General features: G+C 42.6%; 1 protein-coding gene across 1 annotated transcript; it reads left to right on the top strand.

The window, feature by feature from the left end:
* Positions 1–401: 401 nt before the first annotated feature.
* UNC45B (unc-45 myosin chaperone B) lies at positions 402–24,969 on the top strand. The gene is made up of 19 exons (XM_044675568.1): positions 402–489; positions 1,535–1,696; positions 2,249–2,285; positions 4,277–4,452; positions 5,949–6,038; positions 6,912–7,079; positions 7,794–7,962; positions 9,303–9,473; positions 10,978–11,149; positions 11,750–12,050; positions 12,446–12,540; positions 13,545–13,686; positions 15,684–15,824; positions 17,385–17,512; positions 18,230–18,296; positions 18,640–18,753; positions 21,050–21,165; positions 21,528–21,645; positions 24,754–24,969. The coding sequence occupies exons 1-19, from the start codon at positions 472–474 to the stop codon at positions 24,967–24,969; spliced, it is 2,601 nt and encodes an 866-aa protein (XP_044531503.1). The 5' UTR covers positions 402–471.
* The last annotated feature ends 845 nt before the right edge of the window (positions 24,970–25,814 follow it).

The raw sequence follows: 25,814 nt of genomic DNA, 5'->3' as shown, positions 1-25,814 counted from the left end.
CTAAACCTACCTCAGCTGTCGTTTGTCTCTGAAAATAGCAGCCATGAGTGTCTGTGTGTAATTGGGGGTGGGGAGGAGGAGGAGGAGGAGGAGAAAGAGAAAGGGGAGAAGAAGGAACGGGCTGTTATTCTCCCCGCCGCCCCGCATTCTTATCGGGGTCCACCCTTCCCCTCCGTCTGCCTTCTGCAGTAACCCCTAAATTGGGGAGGCCCGGGGAGAGGGGAGCGCGGTGGTTTCTGGCGGACTGCCTGTTTGGAGGGGGGCAGGGACGGCCCCTAAGTGTCAGCGACAGACCCCAGGGACACCTGACCTGCACACCAAATATGGTTGGGAGCCACTGGTTGAAGAGATAAAGTCTCCCGGGTGGGGGGTGGGGAAGAGCAGATCGAGGCAGGCTGGCTTCAGGGTCCGGCACAGACTGGACTGCCCGGGACAAAGGAGAGAGGTTTCTGGGAGGAAGATTCCTTGGCCATGTCTACTTCAGACCAAGTTAGTGGTGTGTGTGGCGGGGTGGGACGGGGGCTGCACCGGAGGAGGGAGAAGAGGGGATTGGGAAGTTTTATTAAGTCTTAGGGAAGAAACGAGTGAATCTGTTTCTCTGAAGGCCCCCTGCCTGGGCGTTGGGATGGGGTGAAGGAAAGGGGGTGAGGGATTAGGAAGGGGATGAAGCTCCGAGCTTTCCTGTTGTACCTTCAGTGGAAGGGTTTTGCTTGGTGGGAAAGAAGGTCATTTTAGCCTTGGCGAGTTGGGATCATAGACTTAGCGAAGGGCCCTTTGGGGCCCTCCAGTCCAGCCCCCTTTATTTGACAGATGAGGAAACCAAGGCCCAGAGAGTAGAAATGACTTCATGAGATACACAAGTTTAGGGACACCTCCATCCCAAATGTTCATGGGGCCTGTTTGTGCCTGACTTGTGGGCTGGTCTTCCAAGCTTCCATGGGTCTGATCAGCCATGATCGGACACATCATACATTGACCCCGACATAGTGATGTCGTTTTGGGCTTCTTTGAGTATGAAGGACAACAACTAGTGAAAAAGAGAGTAAATGACAGAATTGAGATTTGAACCCAGATCTTCAGACTCCACCTTCAACTAGACTCTCTTAGCAAACTGCCAAAGCTTTTTTTATGAATTCTGGAAACCTCTGGGTACTCCATCCTGAGCTAAAGCTTCTCAGGGGTTTGGAAAGATCCCTTCCCTGGGGTCAGGGAGTCAATTCACTTCAATACAAAGCTGATTTGGGATGAATGTGGGACTGATTCTTTCCTCCCCAAATAATAGATGGGGGCCAGACTTGGAGTTGAGAAGACCTCTTTGAATCCTGCCTCAGACAATCACCAGCTGTGTGATTCTGGGGAAATCACTTCTCCTTTCTCAGCTTCAGTTTCCTCATCTGTAAAGTGGAGATAAAAGTAACACCTACCTCACATCTGTGAGGATCAAATGAGATAGTGCTTGTAAAGTGCTTTCAAACCTTAAGGAGCTGCATAAATGCTCATTATTATTGTTATTCATTATTTTCCACCCCAGCAGAAGGAAGATGCTGTGCGGCTGAAGGAGGAGGGGAATAAATATTTTGAAAGCCAGAATTATGAAGAGGCCTCCAGAAGCTACAGCCAGGCCCTGAAGCTGACCAAGGACAAAACTCTACTGGCTACTCTGTACCGCAACAGAGCAGCCTGTGGTCTGAAAATGGTCAGGGGGCCAGCTGGAGGGACAGGGATCCATGGGGGTGATGGGGAGCATGTGGGACAGGCAGGAAAGTCTAGGTTGTCTGGTCCTCTGCCATCTTGGGGGTCTGCGTCATCCTGGGGCTCCTAGGCTGGCCAACTTCCATTCCTAGACGGAAGAAGGAGCCTTTCACTTCCCATCTTGCAAAGGGAGCAATATTGGATGGGGGGGGGGGGGCAGGGTGAAGGGAAACTTGATTTGGGCTGCATTTAAACCATGGGGCAAGAGTTCCATGCTCTTTGACTTTTACCAATGAAGTCAAGAAATATCAAGCTCAGATTTTCTCCAGTTTTCCTTTATGGGAGCCCAACCACACAAAGTTGGAATGATAAGGAAGCTTTCCAGCACTGACTTCCAGGGATTTAACAACCTCTTTCTACCTCCTCTCATTGGCAGCCTCTCTCCTCCCCATCCTGAGTGGGTAACTTTCAAGGCAGTGAGAATTTTGGCAAAGGAAGGACCCTTAGAGACCATGAAGTCTTTTCTAATAAACCTTTCTGCTTCTCTGATTTTCAGGAAAGCTACATTCAGGCAGCATCTGATGCATCTAAAGGTGAGTGGGTGGTCTCCCCACACCACCACCCCCCCTCCCCTGACTCCAGTTCCATGCACTCTTTCTTTTTTAAAACCTTACTTCTGCCTTAGAATCAATACTAAGTCTTTGTTCCAAGACAGAAGAACAATAAGGGCCAGGCAGTTGGGATTAAGTAATTTGCCCAGGATCAAAAAGCTAGGAAGTATCTGAGTCCAGATTTGAACCCAGGACCTTCCAAGATCAGGCCTGGCTCTCTATTCACTGAGCTACCTAGCTGCCCACCCCTCTCATTCTTTTTCCTAAGGTGCCTCTCAGACTAGATTTATAGGAATCAGTACCATTAATGGGACACCCTCTGTATTTCCCATTTGCCTTTGGCAATGCTTTTGAGTTCTTCCTTTGTTTGGCATTTAAATCTGTCAAAATCCATCTTTAATCATTCAATCTAGGCTTATTATCCATGTCCCCTCATACTGTCTACCTAATTCTAGCCAGATGGCCTACCTGCTGTTCTCTAATCTCCATGGCTTTGCCCATGCCTAGAATGTTCTCTAGTTACTAATTCAAACCCAAAACTCTTCAGAAGACTATCTGGGAGGGGCAGCTGGGTAGCTCAGTGGATTGAGAGCCAGGCCTAGAGACAGGAGGTCCTAGGTTCAAATCTGGCCTCAGATACTTCTTAGCTGTGTGACCCTGGGCAAGTCACTTAACCCCCATTGCCTAGCCCTTACCACTCTTCTGCTTTGGAGCCAATACACAGTATTAATTCTAAGACAGAAGGTAAAGGTTTAAAAACAAATAAATAAATGTGTTTGTGTGTGTGTGTGTGTGTGTGTGTGTGTGTGTGTGTGTGTGTGTAAAAGAAGACTATCTGGGGGGCAGCTAGGTGGCTCAGTGGATTGAGAGTCAGAGCTAGAGATAGATGGTCCTGGGTTCAAATCTTACTTCAAATACTTCCTAACTGTGTGACCCTGGGCAAGTCACTTAACCCTCATTGCCTAGCCTGTACCACTCTTTTTGCCTTGGAACCAACTTAGTTTTGATTCTAAGACAAAAGATAAGGGTTTAAAAACAATAAAAAAAGACAATCTGGGGCAGCTGGGTAGCTCAGTGGAGTGAGAGTCAGGCCTAGAGACGAGAGGTCCTAGGTTCAAACCCGGCCTCAGCCACTTCCCAGCTGTGTGACCCTGGGCAAGTCACTTGACCCCCATTGCCTACCCTTACCAATCTTCCACCTATGAGACAATACACCGAAGTACAAGGGTTTAAAAAAAAAAAAAAAGACAATCTAATTCCCTCTTTTAGCCCCATCCCATTCATTTCTATTTATTTTGTTTACATTCTGTTTTTATTTTCTGTAGACATGTTGTATCCTTTTAGCAGAATGTAAGCTTTTTAAAAGCAGGACCATCTCCTTTTGGTTTTTTAAATTCCCAGCACTAGTGCCATGCCTAGTACGCAATAAGTTTTTAATAAATACTTGTTGCTTTGCTGATTATTTATGTTAGGTATCATGGGAAGAAATGAAAGTACATCTTTATATATATATACATATACACACACACATACATACACACACACATATCGATATATTCCTGAGAAGTTACATGGAAAACTGTATATAGTAAGTGCTTCATTGCTTCATTTACTCATTCATTTGCCACCACAATGAAAAGAGAGAGGTACATTTTCTCAATTATTTGTCGGTGCCTGGTTTCTCAGTCATTATAACCATTCTGTGATCAGCTCCTGAATCCTTTTGTAACATTGATAATAACTTCTTGATAAATCAGTTTCATAGGCTCAGATGTTCAAATACTGGTTTTGTGAAATGAGGAACATATATGCAAAGAAGATTTAATTGCTTATATGAACAGAGGAGGACAGTGGACGGAGATAATCCAAAGTCAAAGAGATAAACAAATAACAATGTTTCTAGAGCTTGGAAGGTGGAGTAGACAATTGGGAACCTGCTCTTGAGGCCATTTTCCATTTATGTCTCCTGCCAGCCATCGACATTAATGCTTCAGACATCAAGGCTCTATTCCGTAGATGCCAGGCTCTGGAGCAGTTAGGGAAGCTGGACCAGGCCTTCAAGGATGTTCAGCGTTGTGCTACACTTGAACCCAAAAACCGGAACTTCCAGGAGACTCTGAGGCGGCTCAATTCCAGCATTCAGGAGAAGGTGAGCCAACTCCCTCCCTTCCTCCCTTCCTACTCTGTTGACCTCATTTTCCCTATCTCTAAGATGGGTATAACGAATGATCTCTGGCCTCTCTACCTCAATAGACTATTTTGAGGAAAGTTCTTTGTTACCGAAAGCCCTATAGAAATATAGGTTCTGTATTATAGAGCACTGTCATCTTTGAGTTGGCCTTCTAGCATGGGTCTTGATTCTACTAGCCTGAATGTGATATAGTGGAAAGACCCCTGACCTATAACTCAGGACAGCTCCACTAAATTGTTGCTAGGCATAGACAAAAGTTTCCTTCACTATTTAGAGGTCCATGAAAAGAGGCTGACTTCAGGGAAATTGAATGGATTATAAATGGGGTAGCAGGTGTTCCTAAAGCTATGTTCAACTACCCACATTCAGAGGAAGAACTGTGGGAGTAGAAACACAGAAGAAAAACACCTGCTTGATCACATGGGCTGATGGGGATATGATTGGGGTTGCAGACTCTAAACGATCACCCTAATGCAAATATCAATAATATGGAAATAGGGCTTGATCAATGACCCATGTAAAACCCAGTGGAATTGCACGTTGGCTATGGGAGGGGGGAAGACGGAGGGGAGGGAAAGAACATGAATCTTATAACCATGGAAAAATATTCTAAATTAATTAATTAAATAAAGATTTCAAAAAAAAACTTTTAGGATACCTTGGAAATGGGGAAAAAAATAAATAAAGCTAAGTTCAATTCAATATGCTATAAATTACATGCCAGGCGAGAGGTAGTAGTACATAGTGGATAGAGTCCGGGTCCAGCCTTCTACCCATTGTACCGCATATCCTCCTTCTTGGCACATAGTAGGCATTTAATAAATACTGCTAATTGGCTGAGTTGCTGTTAGGAAGATGAAATGGGAGGGGACAGTGATAATGTTAAAAAATCCATATTTGAAGTTTGATTTTGATCGAAAAGGGAACTGGGGGTCATGGCAACTGTCTGAGCTCAGTTAAGAAAGGGACTAGTATTAGAGAAACTGAGTTTCTTTTTTAAACTCTTAACTTCTGTTTTAGAATTGATATTAAATATTGGTTCCAAGACAAAAGAGTGGTAAGACCTAAGCAGTTGGAATTAAGTGATTTGCTCAAGGTCATAGAGCTAGAAAGTATTTGAGGCCAAATTTGAATCCAGGGCCTCCTGTCTCCCAGGCCTGGTTCTCTATTCGCTGAATGAAAAATGAAATGAAAAATGAAAAAAATGAAAAGAAAAACATTCTCCAGCTCCTAGGAGAAAATGATTTCTAATCCCTCCGTGGAGGTGATATGACCAAGGTCAATTGCTTAGTCTCTTTTGGACTCAGTTTCCTCATCTATAAAATGAGGAGGTAGAACTAGATGGCCTTTGGTGTCCTTTCCATCTCCAGATCTCTGACCCCATTCTCCTAAAACGACGCTGATATTCTTCCCTTTCTTGTTGCCTCCCCTCTGCACCTCTTCTCCTTCCTCAGCTCCATGTCCAGTTTTCTACAGATTCTAGGGTGCAGAAGATGTTTGAGATCTTGTTGGATGAGAACAGTGAGACTGAGAAGCGTGAGAAGGTAAGCTCTGCCCCCAGCCCAGCTCATGGCTCTCCATCTTCTCTCTAACCATCCCTTATTCCTCCTAGCTGTGTTACTTCCCACCCTGACCCCAGCCAGAGGGATGTGTCTCCAATGTCCATCCAATAAGGGACTGTGTAAATCAGGGGGCTTTATCTAGGGGGCAGCTAGGTAGCTCAGTGGATTGAGAGCTGGGCACTTAATTGCCGAGCCCTTGCCACTCTTCTGTATTAGAATTGATCCTGAGAAAAAAAATCATTTATTCTCCTAGGCTATGACCATGTCTGCAAATACCATAGAATTCCACCTCTCCCTAAAAACAAACAAGCAAACAAACAAAAAAACCTGAACTACCATCTCTCCAAGATTCCCTTCCAGGTTTTCTAGCCTCAGTTTCCTCATCTGTAAAATGGCCCCTATCTCAACTGTAAAATTAGAGCATCTACTTCTTATGGTTGCTCTGAAGATGAATTGAGATAATCTATGTAAATTTTAAAGCTTTGATAAATGCTAGCCATTATTATTTTTTTTTTAACTCTTATGTTTTGTTTTAGTAGCAGTTCTAAGACAGAAAAGCTGCAAGGGCGAGGCTGGGGTTAAGTGACTTGCCTAGGGTCACACAGCTAGAAATTATCTGAGGTCACATTTAAACCCAGGACCCCCTGTCTCTAGTCCTGAACCACCTAGCTGCCCCTAATGCTAGCTTTCATTAATGTTGGCAAACCCTGGCACTGAAATGCGCTTCCATTTGACTTTCTAAAGCCTAAGGTTTTCAGCACACACTTCAGGATTAGCTCCTGTTATACTTAGTCCATGGCCATTTCCGCCATGCCTTCTGCATAACCATCATCATCCCTCTTGCTCCCCTTAAAGGCAGCGAACAACCTCATTGTCCTGGGGAGAGAAGATGCTGGAGCCGAGAGAATTTTCCAAAACAATGGAGTGGCCCTCCTCCTGCAGCTCCTGGACACCAAGAAGCCAGAGCTGGTGTTGGCTGCTGTCCGGACGCTGTCTGGCATGTGCAATGGGCATCAGGCAAGAGTGAGTAGAGCCTTTGCAGGGCTCTTGATTCTGTGCCCAAATTAGTTAGCTAGGAAAGGGTTTGCTTTGTTAAATTCATCAATCATTGTGCAAGCTTTTATTACCTACCTACTATATGTAGGCATTCTTCTAGGGGCTGGGGAAATAGTATCAAAAATCAGAGTCCTTGCCCTCAAGGAACTTACAGTCTAGGAGAGGAGACACGTGGGAAGTGCAGTGAAAAGAGGGCTATGTTTGAAATCAAGAAGTCTGGAGTTCAAATCTTGTCTCAGATATTTATTGAATGGCTCTGGATAAATCATTTAACTTTCATCAGCCTCAGTTTCCTCATCTGTAAAATAAAACCTCCCTCCAAGGGTTGTTGTGAGGATCAAATAAGATGACACAAAGTGTTTTGCAAACCCTTAAGCACTATATGAATGTTAGCAATTATGATTTATACAGGCAGATAAAAAATAAAGACTGTCGGGAGGAGGGGCAGCAGACAGGTAGGCTAAGGGAAGACTCCACATACTATAGGGATTACCTGAGTGTCACAAAGCCTGCGAATATTGCTGGGGGAATCAGTTGGGTGATGGTGGGTTCTTCAGTCATTTCCTCAGGGTACAGGGAGGGTCTGGGTCAAAAGAACTGGGTCAAACTGATGGGGGAATTCATCCTTCATCCTTCATCCATCATTCATCCTTCATCCTTCATCCTCTGAGGGACTTTCAGGCAATGGCAATCCTGCATTCGATTCGAATGGATCGGATCTGTGGCTGGATGGCAGTGGAGGAGGAGGAGATCTCCCTGGCGGTCTGTGGCCTTCTTCAGACCATCATCGATGCTTTGTCTGGAGAAGACAAGAAAGAGCATCGTGGGAAGGAGGAGGCGCTGGTTCTTGGTAAGATGGCACTTCAGACCCACAAGGCAAGAAGAGGATTCAGCCATCATTTTAAAACAATGTGGTGTCCTGGAAAGAATCCTCTCTTGAAAGTCAAAGGAGTCCCCCCTCTGACACATTACCCTAGAGACCCTGGGCAAGTAATGAGATTTTACTTTCTTCATCCGTAAAGTGAGAGAGTCAAAAGCAACCATTTCCTGTCATGGATCCTGTTGGCAATTTGGTGAAGCCCCTGGGACTTTCTCAGACTCATAATTTATTTAATTAATTGGTTTGTTTTTAGACCTATAGTCTCCAATCCAAGTACCAACCAGACCCTACCCTGCTCAGCTTCCCAAATCAGACAAGATTGGGCAAATTCAAGATACTTTGGACATAGACCAGAATCATATTTTTAAAAGCATAAAATAAAATGCACAGGATTACAAAGGAAGCCAATTATACTGACATATAGTGATCAAAATATTTTTTTATATAAGTTCAAAGGCTCCGGGTTGAGAAACCCTCTGGGATGGCTTTCCTTGTCCCCTTCTTGCTGTAGATCTGGGAATTCCTATTGGTGTGGGAGAAATTGGCTTTGAATTAAATCTAACTTACTCTGCAGCCTTGGCAAGTAATTTTCTTCGCTCTTAGAAAATCCAATTACCATAGAATGGGAACAATAATCCCTGCCAATGAGACAAATAGGGTAAAAGAAGCAAGCTTAGGGAATAGGAACCTGGTTGATAGAACCAAAATGATACCAGTTATGAAAATAGCTAACATTTAAATAACACTTTTAAGGTTTGCAAAGTACTTTACAAATATTATCTTATTTTAGCCTCATAATGACCCTCAGAGGTGGTGCTATTATTATCATCCCCATTTTACAGATGAAGAAACTAAGTCAGATAGAGATTGATGACTTGCCAAGGCTCACACAGATATAGTTACATATAGCTATAGCTAATATTTATGTAGCACTTCCTATGTGCAAAGTACTTTTTACAAATAGTCACTCATTTGATCACCATAATTACCCTGGGAGGTAGGTGCCATAATTATCCCCATTTTACAGATGATGAAACTGAGGTAAACAGAGTTAGTTAAGTGACTTTCCCAGGGTCACACAGCTAGTAAGTGTCTGCAGCTAGATTTGAGCTTGGGTCTCCTTGCCCTCAGGCTCAGAATTCTACTGTTCTACCCTAGCTACCAAGAGATGCCTGGATTCTGGATGCCTGAGTTTCTCTAAGAAAGACCCTGCCCAATCATTGCCACAACTCCCTCTCCTGCTCCTCCAGTTAATCAGAGGCTCTCAGCCACAGCCACAGTCACATCACTGCCACCTTCTCATTCCCTAGACACCAAGAAGGACCTGAAGCTCATTACTAGCCACCTACTGGACATGCTGGTCAATAAGAAAGTATCTGGCCAGGGAAGGGACCAGGCGCTGAACCTACTCAACAAAAACATCCCCAGGAAGGACCTGGCCATTCATGACAACTCACCAACCATCTATGTGATAGAGAACGGTGAGGAGCTGGGCTCTGGGAGGTGGATGGGGTCTGGGATTCCAGGGTTTGATCATAAGTCACTGACATTCATTCGCTCTTTGGGGGCCCATTCTGTCTGCTCCCTCCAATCCTTCTAGAGGTGGATCCTCAAATCGTGTGAAGGATGCAAAGTAATTTCAATACTTAAGGCAGTGGTTCCCAAACTCTTTTGGCCTATTGCCCCCTTTCCAGAAAAAATATTACTTAGCCCCCTGAAAATTAATTTTTTTTATTTTAATAGCAATTAATAGGAAAGATATGCACCTGTGGCCATCACCACTTCCCTGGATCGCTGCAACACCCACCAGGGGGCAGTGGTGCCCACTTTGGGAATCACTGACTTAAGGGAATTAGTCCTTCTACCAATGAGTGAATGAATGTATGAATAAATGAATAGTGAACAAATGTTTGAATGAAAATGTGCATGGACATGTGAAATAATGAATACTGGCATGAATAGAGGTTGAAAATATATATAATTAATTTACAAATTAATAAATATGTGTACATATGAATTAATGAATATACAAACTGAATTATGAGTCAATAAATTCATGAATAAATGAATTATAAATTAATGAATATAAGTGTGAATGAAATAATGAACATACAGACTGAATTATGAGTCAATAAATTAATGAATAAATGAATTATGAATTAATTAATGTATGTATGAATCACGTATGAACATATAAATTAATGAATATGTGAATGAATTGTGAATGAATCAATGAAAAATATTTATTAGGTATTTCCTGTGTACTTAGTACTGTGTTAAGGGCTGGGGACACACACACAAAAAAAAACTGGTTCTCTGCTCCAGAGGAATTCATATTCTAACTGGAGGAGAGCTCCATTATAGAGAGAAGGGATGGCATGGAAGAACTCTGGCCGCAATGGGAGAGCAAATAGAATGGCTCAGGTTTCCTTTGGAGACACCAGCAGAAGCCAAATGACAATCCTTTGGGGTCTGGCAGGTGGACAGGGCTCTGGATTTGATCTGGTAGGTAATAGGGAACCAGGGGAGGCTCTTGAGCAGGTCAGTCAATCAAGCAAAAAGCATCTATTATATACGAGGCTCTGTGACAGATTGATTGAAAAATGACATTCGGGGCAGGGAGGCGGCACAGTAGATAAAGCACCAGACCTGGAGGTGGCAGTTTCTGGGGTCAAATCTGGCCCTAAACACTTCCTAGCTGTATGACCTTAGGCAGGTCACTTAGTTTGCCTAGTCCTTGCCCTTCTGTCTTGGAGCTGTTACTAAAACAGAAAATTCAGGTTTAAAAGAAAAAGAAAAAAAATGTCATCTAAGGATCATTATTCCTTTGATCCATTGCAACCAAGGACAGGGAGGCAGGAGGCATGTTCTCCAGTAATCAGGGAGTCTTTGATGAGCCCTTGAAGGACGAAGCTGCCTTCCATGGGGAGAGACCCCAGGAGGGATTGGGGAGCTCATTCCCTTTCTCTTTGCCCCCTCTGCCAGGCCTGAGAAAGATCCTGAAGGTGGCGGGGCAGGTACCAGAGCAGCCCTCCTGTCTGCCGCTGACTGACAACACTCGAATGCTTGCCTCCATCCTTCTCAACAAGCTCTATGATGATCTCCGCTGTGACCCTGAGAGAGACCATTTCCGCAAGATCTGTGAGGAGTACATCACGTGAGCTTGCTTGCCCAGGAATGGGTGGTGTTGGCAGTGCCAGTGATTGGGAATAGCCCCGAGGGAGAAAAATTCAGCCATAGAATGCTAGTTGAAGTGGAATAGAATTGGGGGGAAGGATTGGAATCAAGTTTACATTTTATGGATTAGGAGGTTTAGGTGAAGTGATTTGCCCAGGATCATACAGCTATTAAGTGATAGACAATTTTTTTTTTTAAGCTTTATCTTCTGTCTTAGAATCAATACTAAGTATTAGTTCCAAGGCAGAAGAGCAATAAGAGGTAGGCAATTTGGGGTCAAGTGACTTGCCCAGGGTTATCCAGCTAGGAAGTGCCTGGGGCTAGATTTGAACCCAGGACTTCCTGTCTCCAGGCCTAGCTCTCAATCCATGAGCCACCTAGCTGGTCCCCCTCTGCATATAATTCTGAGAAGGGATTCATAATCTGATAAAGGGATCCAGGATCAAAAACAAAAAAGGAGACCCAGATCTAATAGTTGCTGGCCACCCTAAGGTACAGAATGAAAGTTCTCCCTTGGCTACCCCCAAAAGAGTCCAGGTAGGGGCCCTTCATAATGGACCTCCTTTTTCTTGGTTTTAAGGGGCAAGTTTGATCCCCAGAACATGGACAAGAATGTGCATGCCATTCAGACGGTTTCAGGAGTCCTCCAGGGCCCCTTTGACCTGGGAAACCAATTGTTGGGGATGAAGGGCGTCATGGAGATGATGGTGGCGCTCTGCGGTTCTGATCGGGAGCAGGACCAGCTGGTGGCAGTGGAAGCTCTCATTCACGCTTCCACCAAGCTCAGCAGAGCCACCTTCATCATCACCAATGGTGTGTCCTTACTCAAGGAAATCTACAAGACAACCAAAAATGAGAAGATTAAGATCCGGACTCTGGTGGTGAGACAAACGCCCCTCCCCTAATCCCTGTCCTCCATCCTCCTTCAGCACCCTGCTGAGGATGGGGGTGGGGGGTGGTAAGGGGATGGTGGAGTGGTGGTAGTTGGGAGGGAACAAGCATTTATTAGATGCCTACTAAGCATCAGGAACTATGTTGAGCACTTAGGGAATATTATCTCACTTGATTTTCACAACAATCTTGTGCTATTATGATATCCACTTACATTTGAGGAAACTGAGGCAAAGAGAAGTTAAATGTCTTGTCCAGGAAAATTCTTTTCCAGCTCTCTAAATCTGTGACTCAATGATTGTTAACCATGCCCACTCTAAATCCTTCTACTCCCCAAAACCACTGATGAGCTTTGTCAATGCCCAGCTCCATGCTTTCCCTCTAGGGTCTCTGTAAACTTGGCTCTGCAGGAGGCACTGACTATGGCCTTAGACAGTTTGCTGAAGGGTCTACGGAGAAGCTTGCCAAACAGTGTCGGAAGTAAGAGGGCTAGATGGGGGTCCTGGGTCCCTTCTTGGGTTGGGCTGTTCTTTGTTGTTCTACTTCTCTTTGTGCTTCTTTTTTTTTTTTTTTTTTTTTTTTTTGTCTTAAAACTCTTACCTTCTGTCTTAGAATCAGAATAATTCCAGTTGAATCTCTTTCTGTGTCAATCTGACCCAAGTTCCTGAAATATTCTGGTTTGGGTCATTGATTGAAGCAGAGGAAGGATCCTTTATCAGAGCTCCAGAAACTTTTTTTCCCCTGGTTTATTCTTTGATTTAATTGATTAACTTAATGCAGAGTCCAGGTAAGCTTCACTCATACATAAATGAGGAAACTGAGTCCAAGAAAAAGAAGGCTTTCTTTTTACCCTCAAAGGACACATAGTGGCACTCAAACCTAGAGTTTAGGTCTTTTGGCTCTCATTCAGTACTCTGCATAGTATATTACTAGGTGAGGCCACCCACCAAAAATCTTTCCTGGACCAGGAAAAGATGGATAGTAAGATGTTGATGTTGATGACGTTGATGATGTTGTTGTTGATAATGATGTTGATGTTGGTGATGTTGTTGGTGATGACAATGATGATGTTGGTGGTGATGTTGTTGATGATGTTGATGATAATGTTGGTGGTGATATTGTTGACGATGTCGATGATGATGTTGGTGGTGATGCTGTTGATGATGTTGATGACAATAAGGAAAATGATTATGATGAGGTTTTCCTTCCATTTGAACCTTTCTGACCCTTCTTAAGGGCTTGCCCAGGATCACACAGCTAGATAGTGATTGAGGTCAGATTTGAACTCATGTCCTGAATCCAGGCCTGGCACTCTAGTTGTCCTCTCCTTGTTCTTCTTGTTATGGGCTCAGTGAGATAGATTTTTTAGCAGAGGAGAGGGAACCTACAATCTTTCCAGGATACTTCTGATTGCTCCCCTGATCCTGTAGCCTGTCCCCATTTAGGCCTTCTCTTGGACTAACTTGCCTACTTTCTAATCCCAGGTGGCTATGCAATGCAAATATAGACGCCAGGACCAGGCGCTGGGCTGTGGAAGGTCTTGCCTATCTCACGCTGGATGCAGATGTGAAGGATGACTTTGTTCAGGACATCCCTGCTCTACAGGCCATGTTTGAGCTAGCTAAGGCATGTGTGGCCCTGATATCACAGATCCTTTGCTCCAAGGATATCCATTCAATTTAAACCTTTCTGCTCTAACTCTAGAGCCAAAGGAACTCCAGAAAACAGGTTTCACAGACAACGGATGGGGACAAAACCCAGGTTTGGGAGTCTAGTTAGTGGGACCCTCATCCCAGTTCTGATCCTGATCTGTTTTGTGGTCTTGGTTGGGTCATTTCCCGTCTCTGAGCCTCAATGATGCCATCTGTTAGAAGTGTATAGTCTTCTTCTTTGCCCTTGCCCTGACTTTCATGAAGAGAGTGAGGATCAAACCAAATAGAAGATGAAAGTAACATATGGCACCATGATCAGGGAAGTTCATCATGGTTTCCCAAAACTATGGGGTGTTCAGTCTATAGGAGGAAGAGTCAGGGCTCAAACTGGAGATGATACTAAGGTAGCTAAGAGACTATTCAGTTGAGTCTGAGGAACAGAGACAGAAGGTGACTCATTGGTCTAGAAAGGACCATTGAGAACCTTTCTTCTATTCTTATCAAATACCAGTTCCTTTCTCCCTCCTGCATCCCCACCCTCATGTCTACCCTGGGTCAAACATTATCCTTTCTCTCTCCCACTAAAAGGATAAAGTGAGGGAGCAATAAACAAGTTAACTCAATGAGAGATCATATTTGATGTAGGGGCCAAAGTTTGGGCATGGAGTCATAAAGACTTGCATTCAAATCCTGTCTCAGACACTTTCTGGGTGACTAGGCAAGTCAGCTTCAGGGGAAAAGTACTCTGTAAACCTCAAATTGATATATTATTATTATTATTATTAATGTTGATGTTATTGTTATTATTGTTAGAAACTTGATGGAGAGAAGCAGGAAACAAAAGGGATTGAGAGAGAATGTGGAGGAGAGCACTAGCTTAGATTCGATCAGGAGATTATTGAGTTCCATTCCTCATCCTGAATCCCTAATCCTCAACCCAAGCACCATACCAAATACTGGAGGCTCTGAACAAATACTCTCCAGGGTACCATTAAGGGTTCATAAGAAGCTTTCTATCATGTTATTTTTTTAATTAATATCTTTTGTTTTTTAGAACACTTTCATTATCAAATATGTCCTTCTCTCCTTCCTCTCCTATCCAACCATAAAAATATAAAAGAAGGGGAAAAAAGAGTTTGGAAAAACCAAGTACCACATCAGTGGAGTTTGGCAATGTACGCCATGTTCCATACTCGTGGTCCCCCACCTCTTCAGAGAAGGGAGAGAAGTACATTTTTTCATTAACATTTCTCCAGAGCCAGGATCCTTGGTTGTTATAATTACTTAAAATCCCCTTTTCAACCACTTAATAAAATAATCCTTACCTTCTGTCTTAGAATGAATACTAAGTGGAGGCAGCTAGCTTGTTTAGGAGATAGAGGGCCAGGCCTAGAGATGAAAGGTCCTGGGTTTGAACCTGAACTCAGACATTTCCAATACAGAGCACTGATTCTAAGAGGGGAGGAAAGGGCTTTAAAAAAAAAAAAAGAATTGATACTAGAATTGATTCAAAGATCAGCAGGGGCTAGGCAATTAGAGTTAAATGACTTATCCAGGAAGCTTCTAAGGTCAAGTTTAAACCTAAGACCTCTCATCTCTAGATCTGACTCTATCTACTAAACTACCTTGCTGTCCTCTTAGAGAATATTTTAAAAAATAACCCTTTACCTTCTGTCTTGGAATCAATATAGTGTATTGGTTCTAAGGCAGAAGAGTGGTAAGGGCTAGGCAATGGGGGTTAAGTGACCTGCCCAGGGTCACACAGCTAGGAAGTATCTGAGGCCAGATTTGAACCCAGGACCTCCTTTCTCTGGGCTTGGTTCTCAATCCACTGGGCCATCCAGCTGCCCTTTTCAACCACATGTTAAAAGATATCAACTATGTCATGGGCAGTGTCCTGGGTCTTTCCATGAACTCTAGTTGGCTCTCTAGCTGATCTCAGTTCTAATGTTTTCCTGTTTTCCTCGCCAGACCAGTGACAAGACCATCCTGTACTCTGTGGCCACCACCTTGGTGAACTGCACTAACAGTTATGATGTAAAGGAAGTCATCCCTGAGCTGGTACAGCTTGCCAAGTTCTCCAAGCAGCACGTGCCTGAGGAGCACCCTAAGGTGAGTCCCTGAGGCAGGGAAGAGCATCTCTTCACCCCCTTTGTCTTTAAAGAAGAAAGAGCCAGCCTTCAAGTCAGAAAAGACCTGATTCAAACCCCCCTCCCAGTACAGGCTAGCTGGGTGACCCTCGGGCTCTTCTAGCTCTCAGTGTATGAGCCTTTATAAATTCCAGAGGAAAGAATGCCTCATAAATGACACACAGACAGCTGCCAGGTCTTCTCTCATTTCACACCCAGGGGTGGTTAATGGTCTGTGCATGGTCTATTGTCAAATGGTTTTGAGATCAATTATTCTTCAAAATCCTCTTGCGTAGGGATCTGAAACTTCCCCCTACTAGATGCATGATCTTGGGAAAGTCTCTTATCTGAGCCTGTGTCCTTCTCTGTAAAATGGGGGTAAAAATAATAACTCACACACATGCTGCTTTAATTGACTTTCACTTAACAACCCCTGAGAGGTTAAAAAAAAAAAAGCATGTATAATTACCTAATTTTTTGAATGCAGATAATGGCCCTCAAGATGGTTCACAGGCTAATCAATTTAATGCTTTGAGGCAGTCTAACCTAATCCTCTCATTTTACAGATGAGGAAACTGAGGCCCAGGAAAGTGAAATTGACATAGAATCAGACCCAGAAATGGCCTCAGGCTCTCATCCAGTCCAACTACCATTTTATAGATGAAGAAACTGAGGCTCAGAGAGAATAAGTAACTTTGTCCTAACATGCTCAGAAATTACTTTCTTCACATCATAACAATAGGGGACGGTGGCAGGATTTGAACTCAATTCCTTTAACACAGAACATAGCATGCTTTCCACCGTACTACATTGTCTCCCAAATGGCAGGGCTGTGAGCTGCATTGTTGGGGGTGGGTGGGTGGGGTGGAAATCAAATATGAGCTCTTTGGTCCTTTGGGGCGTTGGAAATTGAAAATAAAAATGAAAAGCATTACCTCCCTCCTAGGGATCATGTTAGGAAAGCTCTTTCTAAATCATAAAATGGTATGTAAATGTGAGTTTAATAGGATTTGTTCAGGGCCTGGGATTTGTAACTTTGGGTTGATTTTCCCAGACAAGGGAGTCATGGCGTGGGCTGCAAATGTAAGCTTATTTCCATCCTAGCTAATGGAAACAAGGATGAAGAAGGCGAGCCAGCTCCAAGAGTTACTTTAAACTATTCCGAGGCCAAATCAAAAGGATGATGGATAATCTGGGTCTTTGTGCATGGATAATTCAATTTAATGGGATTTCTCTCCCATAATCAAGGACCTGGACCACTGGCTTGTAGTTCTATAGGAGCAGAGGAGTGGGGAGAAGAGAGGATGTTTAGAGCCGAGGGGTCTGAATCTTAGATGAACAATAGAGCATGAGAGTTAGAAGGGACCTTAGAGATCACCAAACTGATTCCTTTTCATTTTAACGAGGAAATTGAGGCCATTTCTAAAGCTATTCCATCCTTCCTAAAGCTGAAAGAAGGTGGTTTGGAGCTTAGGGGCAAGATCCTCTGCTTCTGAGCCCAGGAATCTGCTGAGCACCGTTCTCTTGCCCTCCGTCTCCCCAGGACAAGAAGGACTTCGTGGAAAAGCGAGTGAAGAGGCTGCTGAAGGCTGGGGTAATCTCTGCCTTAGCCTGCATGGTAAAAGCTGACAGTGCCATCCTGACGGACCAGACCAAAGAGTTATTGGCCAGGTACTCGGGGAGGGGAGCCAGAAAAGGGCTGAGGCAGATCAGAGTATAACGATGATGAAAGGGGAAGTTTCTGTTGAAGAATCCAATTGCTGCTTTCCTCTTAAAAGGAGAAATGGGGGAGGGGGGGAGAAAGAGGTGATTATTCTCTTTCCTCAACTCTTTTTTCCTCCACCCTTTTTTAAAAAAACTAAACCAACAATGAAGAATCCTCAAGTATTTGTTAAAAGACAGTTCCTGGGGGGCAGCTGGGTGGCTCAGTGGATTGAAAGTCAGGCCCAGAAATGGGAGATTCAAATCTGGCCTTAGATACTTCCTAGCTGTATGACCTTGGACAAGTCCCTTAACCCCCATTGCCTAGCCTTTACCACTCTTTTGTCTTAGAACCAATACCCAGTATTGATTCTAAGATGGAAGGTAAGGGTTTTTTTTAAAAATAAATAAAAATAAAATAAAAGACAGTTCCTGTCCTCAAGGAGGTTACATTCTAATAGAAGACAACTAGAGATACAGTATTAAATTCCTTGGTTACTTAATACTAGACCAACTTTCTCCTTGGTTCTATTCTCCATCGTTCCCTTACTATCCTTTCTTTGCTGTCTTGATTTTGCTTGTGTTGAGTGAGATTCTCTCAACCCTTAAGTCCAGAAGCTTAAGGAACCTGGGTAGGGGATATACTAGTGCTTAGGGATGGACTCCTTTAATCTCCACTCCTAACAGGGTGTTCCTGGCACTGTGTGACAATGCAAGGGATCGGGGTACCATTGTGGCTCAAGGTGGTGGCAAGGTAATGGTGGGGGAATGGGGTGAGGAGAACTGGTGGTGATTCTATTTTTTAAAAAATATTTATTTGTTACCAATTACATGTAATAACAGATTTCCACACAAGTTTTCCCAAGTTATGTAATTGAATTTTCTCCCTCCTTCCCTCCCTCCCTCCCTCCCTCCTCTTCCCCCTCTCAGTGCTGGCAAGTAATTCAATCTGGGTTATCCATGTATTATTATGTAAAATATATTTCCATATTGTTTATTTTTGTAAGTGAGTAATCTTATAAAATCAAACCCCAAAAATATAAACCCACAGTAGGAAAGAGGGTATCTATAGTTCTGACTCTCGCCCTGTCTCCTAGGCTCTAATTCCACTGGCTCTTGAAGGCACTGATGTGGGCAAGGTGAAGGCTGCCCATGCCCTGGCAAAGATTGCAGCTGTCTCCAACCCTGACATTGCTTTTCCTGGAGAAAGGGTGGGTATGATCTATGGAAGAGTTGAGAGAGGACAAGGAATTGGAGGAGTGCCTATTTTACCTCAAAAGTCTGTTCATCTGTCTTTCTTCCCTTCTCTCAACTCTCTCTCTCTCTCTCTCTCAATGCAACATTCTGAACATGTATTTAAAAAATCTAAGTTGATTCATGAAACTTTCTTATTTATACAATCAGTTCCTTCCTTCTTTAAAAAAAAAATCATTTTGCTGCCACTTCCCAATTACTCATGCCACTCCAAATAGGACTATCCCTGTAACAAAGATGTCAAACAAAACAAATTAAGATTTTGATCATGTCTGACTGTATATATGTTTCATTATGTATCTGTATTCCACCATGTCTCTGACAAAAGGCAGAAGGCATCCTTCACTGTTAATCCTTTGATGTCTCAATTTTTCAAGTCATTGATTAAAGCACAGAGTTCTTTTAGTGTTGTTTTCCATTACATTCGTTTCATCATCATGTAAACTGTTCTGTTTTTTCTTCATTCTGCATCAGTTCATACAAATCTTCTTAAGTTTCTATTAATTCTGTACCTTTAGGCAACTCTCTCAACTGTGTAATTAGATATCTTGAACCTTTTCCCAGAATCCTTTTCCCTTCATCCACGTAGCATCCTTACATATTGTACGTAAAAGTTTGCTGTAACCCCGCTCTCTTTTTCTCCTCTCGTGACTGTGGCTGGGTTAGCTCCCTCTTTACTCTAGCTTTTTTTATTTTCCTTTACTTCAAGTGATTATTAATTAGTCTTATAAAATATAATACTTAGAGTTGTTGTATATTGATTTTTAAGCTTACACAACTTACAATCTCACTTTTGGGTTTGGTACCCAGAGGATGACTGCTACCCCAGATTTGAGGGTTATTTTGTGGGTAGTGACTTCTATTACTATAGCTCACAGGCCCCCACCAGTATTTTTCTTCATTAAAAATCAGCCAGTAGACACAAATAACTCTTAGCAAAGACATTTACTCAGATGGGCATAGCAAGAATAATAGTTATAAAACATTCCTCCCATAAACTTGGGTCATACTTTCCCACAAATACATACAGCATCCATGAAAAGAATGGGCTCAGATTTAGAGTAATGCTAGTGAGGTAACTAGAATGCATAGGTGGCAAAGGCAACTTACAACTGTTACTACTGAAGAGTCTGGAAGTCTTTTCTCTCTTTGTAGAGTCCTCTCACAGCTTCCCATGGATATAGTATCTTTCTTTGGTGGGTTGTTCAGCTGGGTTCCAAGGTTCTGGTATCCACATTCCAACTCTTTTCTTTCCAGAGGTCATTCTTCTTGAAACTGCTTTGCTTCTTGAGTGATTGTTTCTTTGTAATTGTGTCCATCTGTCCAAAAGATGCAGAACAAAGAAAAACCAGAATAGTTTACATGATGATGAAACTAATGTAATGTATATGTCTCTGCTTCCTGATGGAGCATGATGGATACATGCCTTTACTGGCCCAGGAACTCCCCTTCAAAGCTGATGTGGTAAAATTGGGGAAGGAGAGAGAAATTCTTCCTCTGTAAGAATTTCCTCCCTGGGCAATACCCAGCTAGCACTCTCCTCCACTCTCAAACTGCAGAAACATGTCTAGGGATTAACTATTTAAAACTCTGCTGGCATGACTAATTTGCTTAGCCAATTTAAATATTCCATTCTTAGCCAAATCAGATGATGTTTGTACTAAACAAAGGGATCCTAGGATGTTATACCTTGTAAACACATTAAAACTTCATCATGTGTGACTACAGTCCATGTCTGTGTCATCTGAGCTGGGCTATATATATATATAAAGGAGTGTTATTGTCTATATATATATATATATATGTATGCATATATATAGAGACAATAACACTCCTTTATAATTATATTTTTGTCATTTTTTTAAACCTTTACCTTTATGTATTGGTTCCAAGGCAGAAGAGCAATAAGGGCTAGTCAATGGGGGTTAAGTGACTTACTCAGAGTCACACAGCTAAGAAGTGTCTGAGACCAGATTTGAACCCAGGGCCCTCCCACCTCTAGGCCTGGCTTTCAATCCACTGAGCCACCTAGCTGCCTCCCAAGTATCAGTTTCAAGGTAGAAGAGGGGTAAGGGCTAAGCAATTGGGGTTAAGTGAATTATCCAGGGATACATAGCTAGGAAGTGTCCAAGGACAGATTTGAATCCAGGATCTCCTGCCTCCAACTCTCACTCTCCATCTACCAGCTGCCCCCTCATAATTCTTTATAGCCACCCTATACCGTCTACCTCTGCTTTTCCCTGTCTCCTACAGGTGTATGAAGTAGTACGCCCATTGGTAAGACTCCTGGACACACAGCGGGATGGACTCCAGAACTATGAAGCCCTCCTGGGTCTGACTAATCTGTCAGGGAGGAGTGACAAACTCCGGTGAGTAGACTGGAAGAAGGAGAAAAAGAGGCAAAGACTGTAGTTGAGAGGGGTTAGTTTCTTCTAAACTCGCTCAGGCAGGAGCCATTTGTTTAAATCTCATACCCAGATTCCACTAAAGGTACCATTCTCCCGCTGAGAATAGATCTGAAGACAAGAGGCAGTAACTGCAGCTGTGGGAAGGATCTAGATTAATTAAGAAAGACTATCTTGACTGAAAACTGGGATTCCAAAGGAGGTTGGGGAATCCCTTTTCCCTAAGGTTTATATGAAAAGTTATTTAGGTGGTATGGAAGAGTTAGAGACCCATGACAAATTGTTACTTAAGAGGTTTAAAAGCAGTGTTTCTCGTGACCAAACAGGCAGAAGATCATCAAGGAGAAAGCCTTGCCAGACATCGAGAATTATATGTTTGAAAACCATGACCAGCTGCGGCAGGCAGCCACAGAGTGTATGTGCAACATGGTGGTCAACAAAGAGGTATGGGGGCTCAGGGTACAGGGATGGGACCAAGGTCAGCGTTTTAAGAGGCAAGGAGCTTCCATCGAATGGAGTGATCATTATGAGAGGTAGCATGGAGTGGGAAGAACACTGGATTTAGAGTCAGAGGACTTGGATTCAAATTCTGACTTTGCTACTCACTATCTAGGTGACCTTGGGAAAGTCACAAACTCTCTGCTCTTTCTTCAACTATAATAACAAAGATTAGCATTATATAGGAGTTTAATTAGAATTATGTAGTGATCTAAAAATATATCATGTTATCCTTACAATAACCCTAGTAGGTAGAGGTCATTATTTTTCTCATTTTACAGAAGTGACCCATAACCATGAAGCTAGTGAGTATCTAAGGCACAATTCAAATTCAGATCTTCCTGTGATAATTGTGTCACTTAACTGCCTCTAATTGTAAAAGAGACTGGGAGAGATTAGAGGACCTCAAAGGTCTCTTCTTCCTTCCTTCCTTCCTTTCTTCCTTCCTTCCTTCCTTCCTTTCATTCTTTCATTCTTTCTTTCTTTCTTTCTCTCTCTCTCTTTCTTTCTTTCTTTCTCTCTCTCTCTTTCTTTCTTTCTCTCTCTTCCTTCCTTTCTTTTTCTTTCTTCCTTTCTTTTTTTCCTTCCTTCCTTCTTTCTTTCCTTCCTTCCTTCCTTCCTTCCTTCCTTCCTTTCTCTTCCTTCCTTCCTTTTTAAAATCCCTACCTTCTGTCTCAGAATTAATACTAAGTATTAGTTCCAAGACAGAAGAGCAGTAAGAGCTAGGCAATGGGGTTAAGTGATTTGCCCAGGATCACACAGCTAGGAAGTGTCTGAGGCCAAATTTGAAATCAGAACTTCCAGTCTCTAGGTCTGGTTCTCTAACTACTAAGCCATCTAACTGCCTCCCCCACCCCCTACCATCTTTCATGATTTCATTTTCTAGATGAGGAAATGGACCTAGACAGGGGGAAGCCATTTGCCCAAAGTCAGACAGCTAGTAATAAGAAATTGTTATTTGGTTCAAAGGTTTAATCCCAGACTTAAATTTCCCCTACTACCTACCCAGCTTCTGCTCCCTTCCCCCAGGCCCATCACCCTCAGAGATTTATTGCAAAATCATTTATGGATTAACTGAGGACCTGACATCCTTGGGAAGACAGATGTGCTGGGATGAAAATCATTTCAAAGGCAAATAGAAATTATCTTTAAATTTTGCACTATTGGAGATTCTCTGAGTTTCTGCTCCCTTGCATTATTATGGAAAACCAAGAAAAAGTATTATTGGGGTTTCATGTATAAATTAGGAAAACTTCTTCTTCATACAAGAAAGGCCTTCTGAAAATGGTGGAATTTAGGGGAATTTCTTAAATGAAGAAAGCCTAGACAAGGGGAAGAGACTCAGATTGACAGCTTTCTCTCTGATGGTTGTTTTTTCTTTGGTGCTTTGGTATTATTTCCCAATGCTCATCCTTCCAAAGAGAACCTTAATTTGTATAATTCAACATAACGACCACTTTTGACAACGTATGTCTCACTCTGAAGCTGTCGTCCACCACCTCCTTTCTAAGAAGAGGAAGGTGTGTTTCATTCTTAGTCCTCTGGAGTCAGGATTAGTTACTGCATCTGAGTTCTGATCTCTCTGATGGATGCTTTCCCTGTCATTACTGGAGTGTTTATGCCTATTATTCTCTTGCCCCTGTTTTTTTTTTTTTTTTTTGAGCATCATTACAAACAAGCCTTCCTAGATTTTTTTTCTGAATTCCTTATATGACTTATGCCATAATTCTATTTCATTACATTTGCGTACCACAATTTAGTCAGCCATTTCCCAATTAATTGGCATCCAGCTTGTTTATAGATTTTTTGCTATCACAAAATGTCTAGTTATGGCAGAACTATGAAAAAACTAGGGGAAAAGGGATGAAATTGAAGGGAATCATTATTATATAACATAATATGTTATTATAATTATACTATATTATAATATATAATTATAGAAATATAATAACACATATATAATACTATAATATTATAACCATATATGCTATCATATAATATAATTATAATTGTGTATATTGTTATATTGTAATAATATAATTATGTTATTATATAATAATATTACATAATAAAATAGGTCTTTATTAAGTACCTACTATGTGCCAAGCACTTTTTACAAATATAGTTATCCCTTTCACATCATGACTTTCCCCAGAACAGTTTTGATATATCATGGGTGGCATAAGAAATTAAATGGGAATTTTTGGGGAGTTTTGCGGAAGTTATAGGCAACATCAAAGGCTAGTAGATGACACAGAAAAAAAGCTTAGAACCTCATAAATGCACATTCAAGCCAATTTTTATAATAAGGTACTGTAAATACCCCATAAAAGAAAAAGAAAAAATTCAGACTTCTCTGGGATGAAAAGAGGACTAAACATTTTTACATGGATTTTCCAGATCTCGAGGTGCCCCCATGATGTGCAGGGATAACTGTATTATCTCATTTGATCCTTACCACAACCCTGTGAAAGTGGGAGCTTTTATTATCCCAATTTTACACTGAGGCAAAAAGTTGTATCTTGCTCAGAGGCAGATAGCTAGTAAATATCTACGGCTGGATTTGAACTCAAGCCTTGCTGACACTATACACAATGTCTACAATAATATAGATAGAAAAATCTAAAAACAAAATAGGATGCTGTGTAAAGATGGTGCCCATGCTTGGCACCCCGCAAAGATGTGAGGAACTGTGCCTCCCTCTCCTCTTTGCAGGATTGAGAGAATGTTGTATAAGAAAAGCATAAAGACGGTTATATATGCTATCAGACACTGTTGATGGGTTGGTTCATTTTTCCCTTTCTTTTTTACTCTTTGTTACAATGGATGGATCATTGGGTAGAGGCAGGGGGAGGGATCTATTGGAGTCAAGAGCTGCCATAAATAAAAGCCAAGAGCTGGATCCTTTACTTCTCTCTCGGATTGCCTTGGGGTCTGTTGCCCAGCAGTTCTTTCAGTAGCCAGTAAGTGATCTGGGCACACTTCTGGCATGGTTCCGGTGAGTGGTTCTTGTATGGGTGCTTCACCGCTGCCCGTCTCCCCCATCCTTGGCAGGTGCAGGAACGGTTCCTGGCTGATGGGAACGACAGGCTAAAGTTGGTGGTGCTGCTCTGTGGGGAGGATGATGACAAGGTCCAGAATGCTGCAGCCGGAGCCTTGGCCATGCTGACTGCTGCCCACAAGAAGCTCTGCCACAAGATGACCCAAGTGGTAAGAAGGCCTGACCTGGACAACAAATGGCAGGGGGGTGGACTTCAGGGTTGTCTGTGACTACACCTAGCTCGCTTGGGTTCCAAAAATCATAGATTTGCAGCTAGAAAGGATCTAGCCCTAGTCTCTTATTTTTACAGATAGGGAAACTGAGGCCCGTATTGGTTAAGGAACTTGCCAAGGTCACACAGGGAATAAGTATATAACAGAATTTGAACCCAGGTTTCCGGACTCCAAACCCAGCACCATATCTGTTGTATTATTTGAGCTTTCTACTCATTATGCTGCTGCCTCAGAAGAGGTCAGACTAGAGATCCAGAAGGCTGGTTCTCTTCCCAAGCCCAGTCTGGACTTTTAGGTGGCCCCTGGGGCACAGAGAGGGGTATTATTGGTATTGTGGTACCATTTGGGCACTGTTGGGAGTGATAATAGAAGAGAGCAAGCTCTAATCTTGATTAAGATGAGGTAGTAGGGGGTTCAGCCAATTGAGAGTTGGATCTAGAGCCGGGAGCAGACATTTCCTAGCTGTGTGATCCTGGACAAGTAACTTAACCCCAATTGCCTAGCCCTTACCTCTCTTTAACCTTGGAAACAATACTTAGTATTGCTTCTAAGACAGAAGGTAAGGGTTAAAAAAAAAAAAAAAGATGAAATAGTAGCTGCTATTATCCCCTCCCCAACGATTGCCCCTGTGGATTCACACACACTAGTGTGTGACTAGAGCTGACATCTCCAAGGGCATCTGGATGGACAGAAGCAAGGAGAACATGAAGGGAAATCTGAGAACATAACTTACACCTTCAGAAGGTAGAACCTTCTGCTGCCCTTCTGCCTTACTCTAATAAATGTCCTTATGTCTCTGGTACTCAACATTCTCCTCTGTGAAATGGGGAGAGAATAGGGAG

This window comes from Gracilinanus agilis, chromosome 4, assembly GCF_016433145.1.
Source record: "Gracilinanus agilis isolate LMUSP501 chromosome 4, AgileGrace, whole genome shotgun sequence".
Lineage (NCBI taxonomy): Eukaryota > Metazoa > Chordata > Mammalia > Didelphimorphia > Didelphidae > Gracilinanus > Gracilinanus agilis.
The sequence above is the reverse complement of the archived record's forward strand: the minus strand, read 5'-3'. Positions and strand labels throughout refer to the sequence as shown.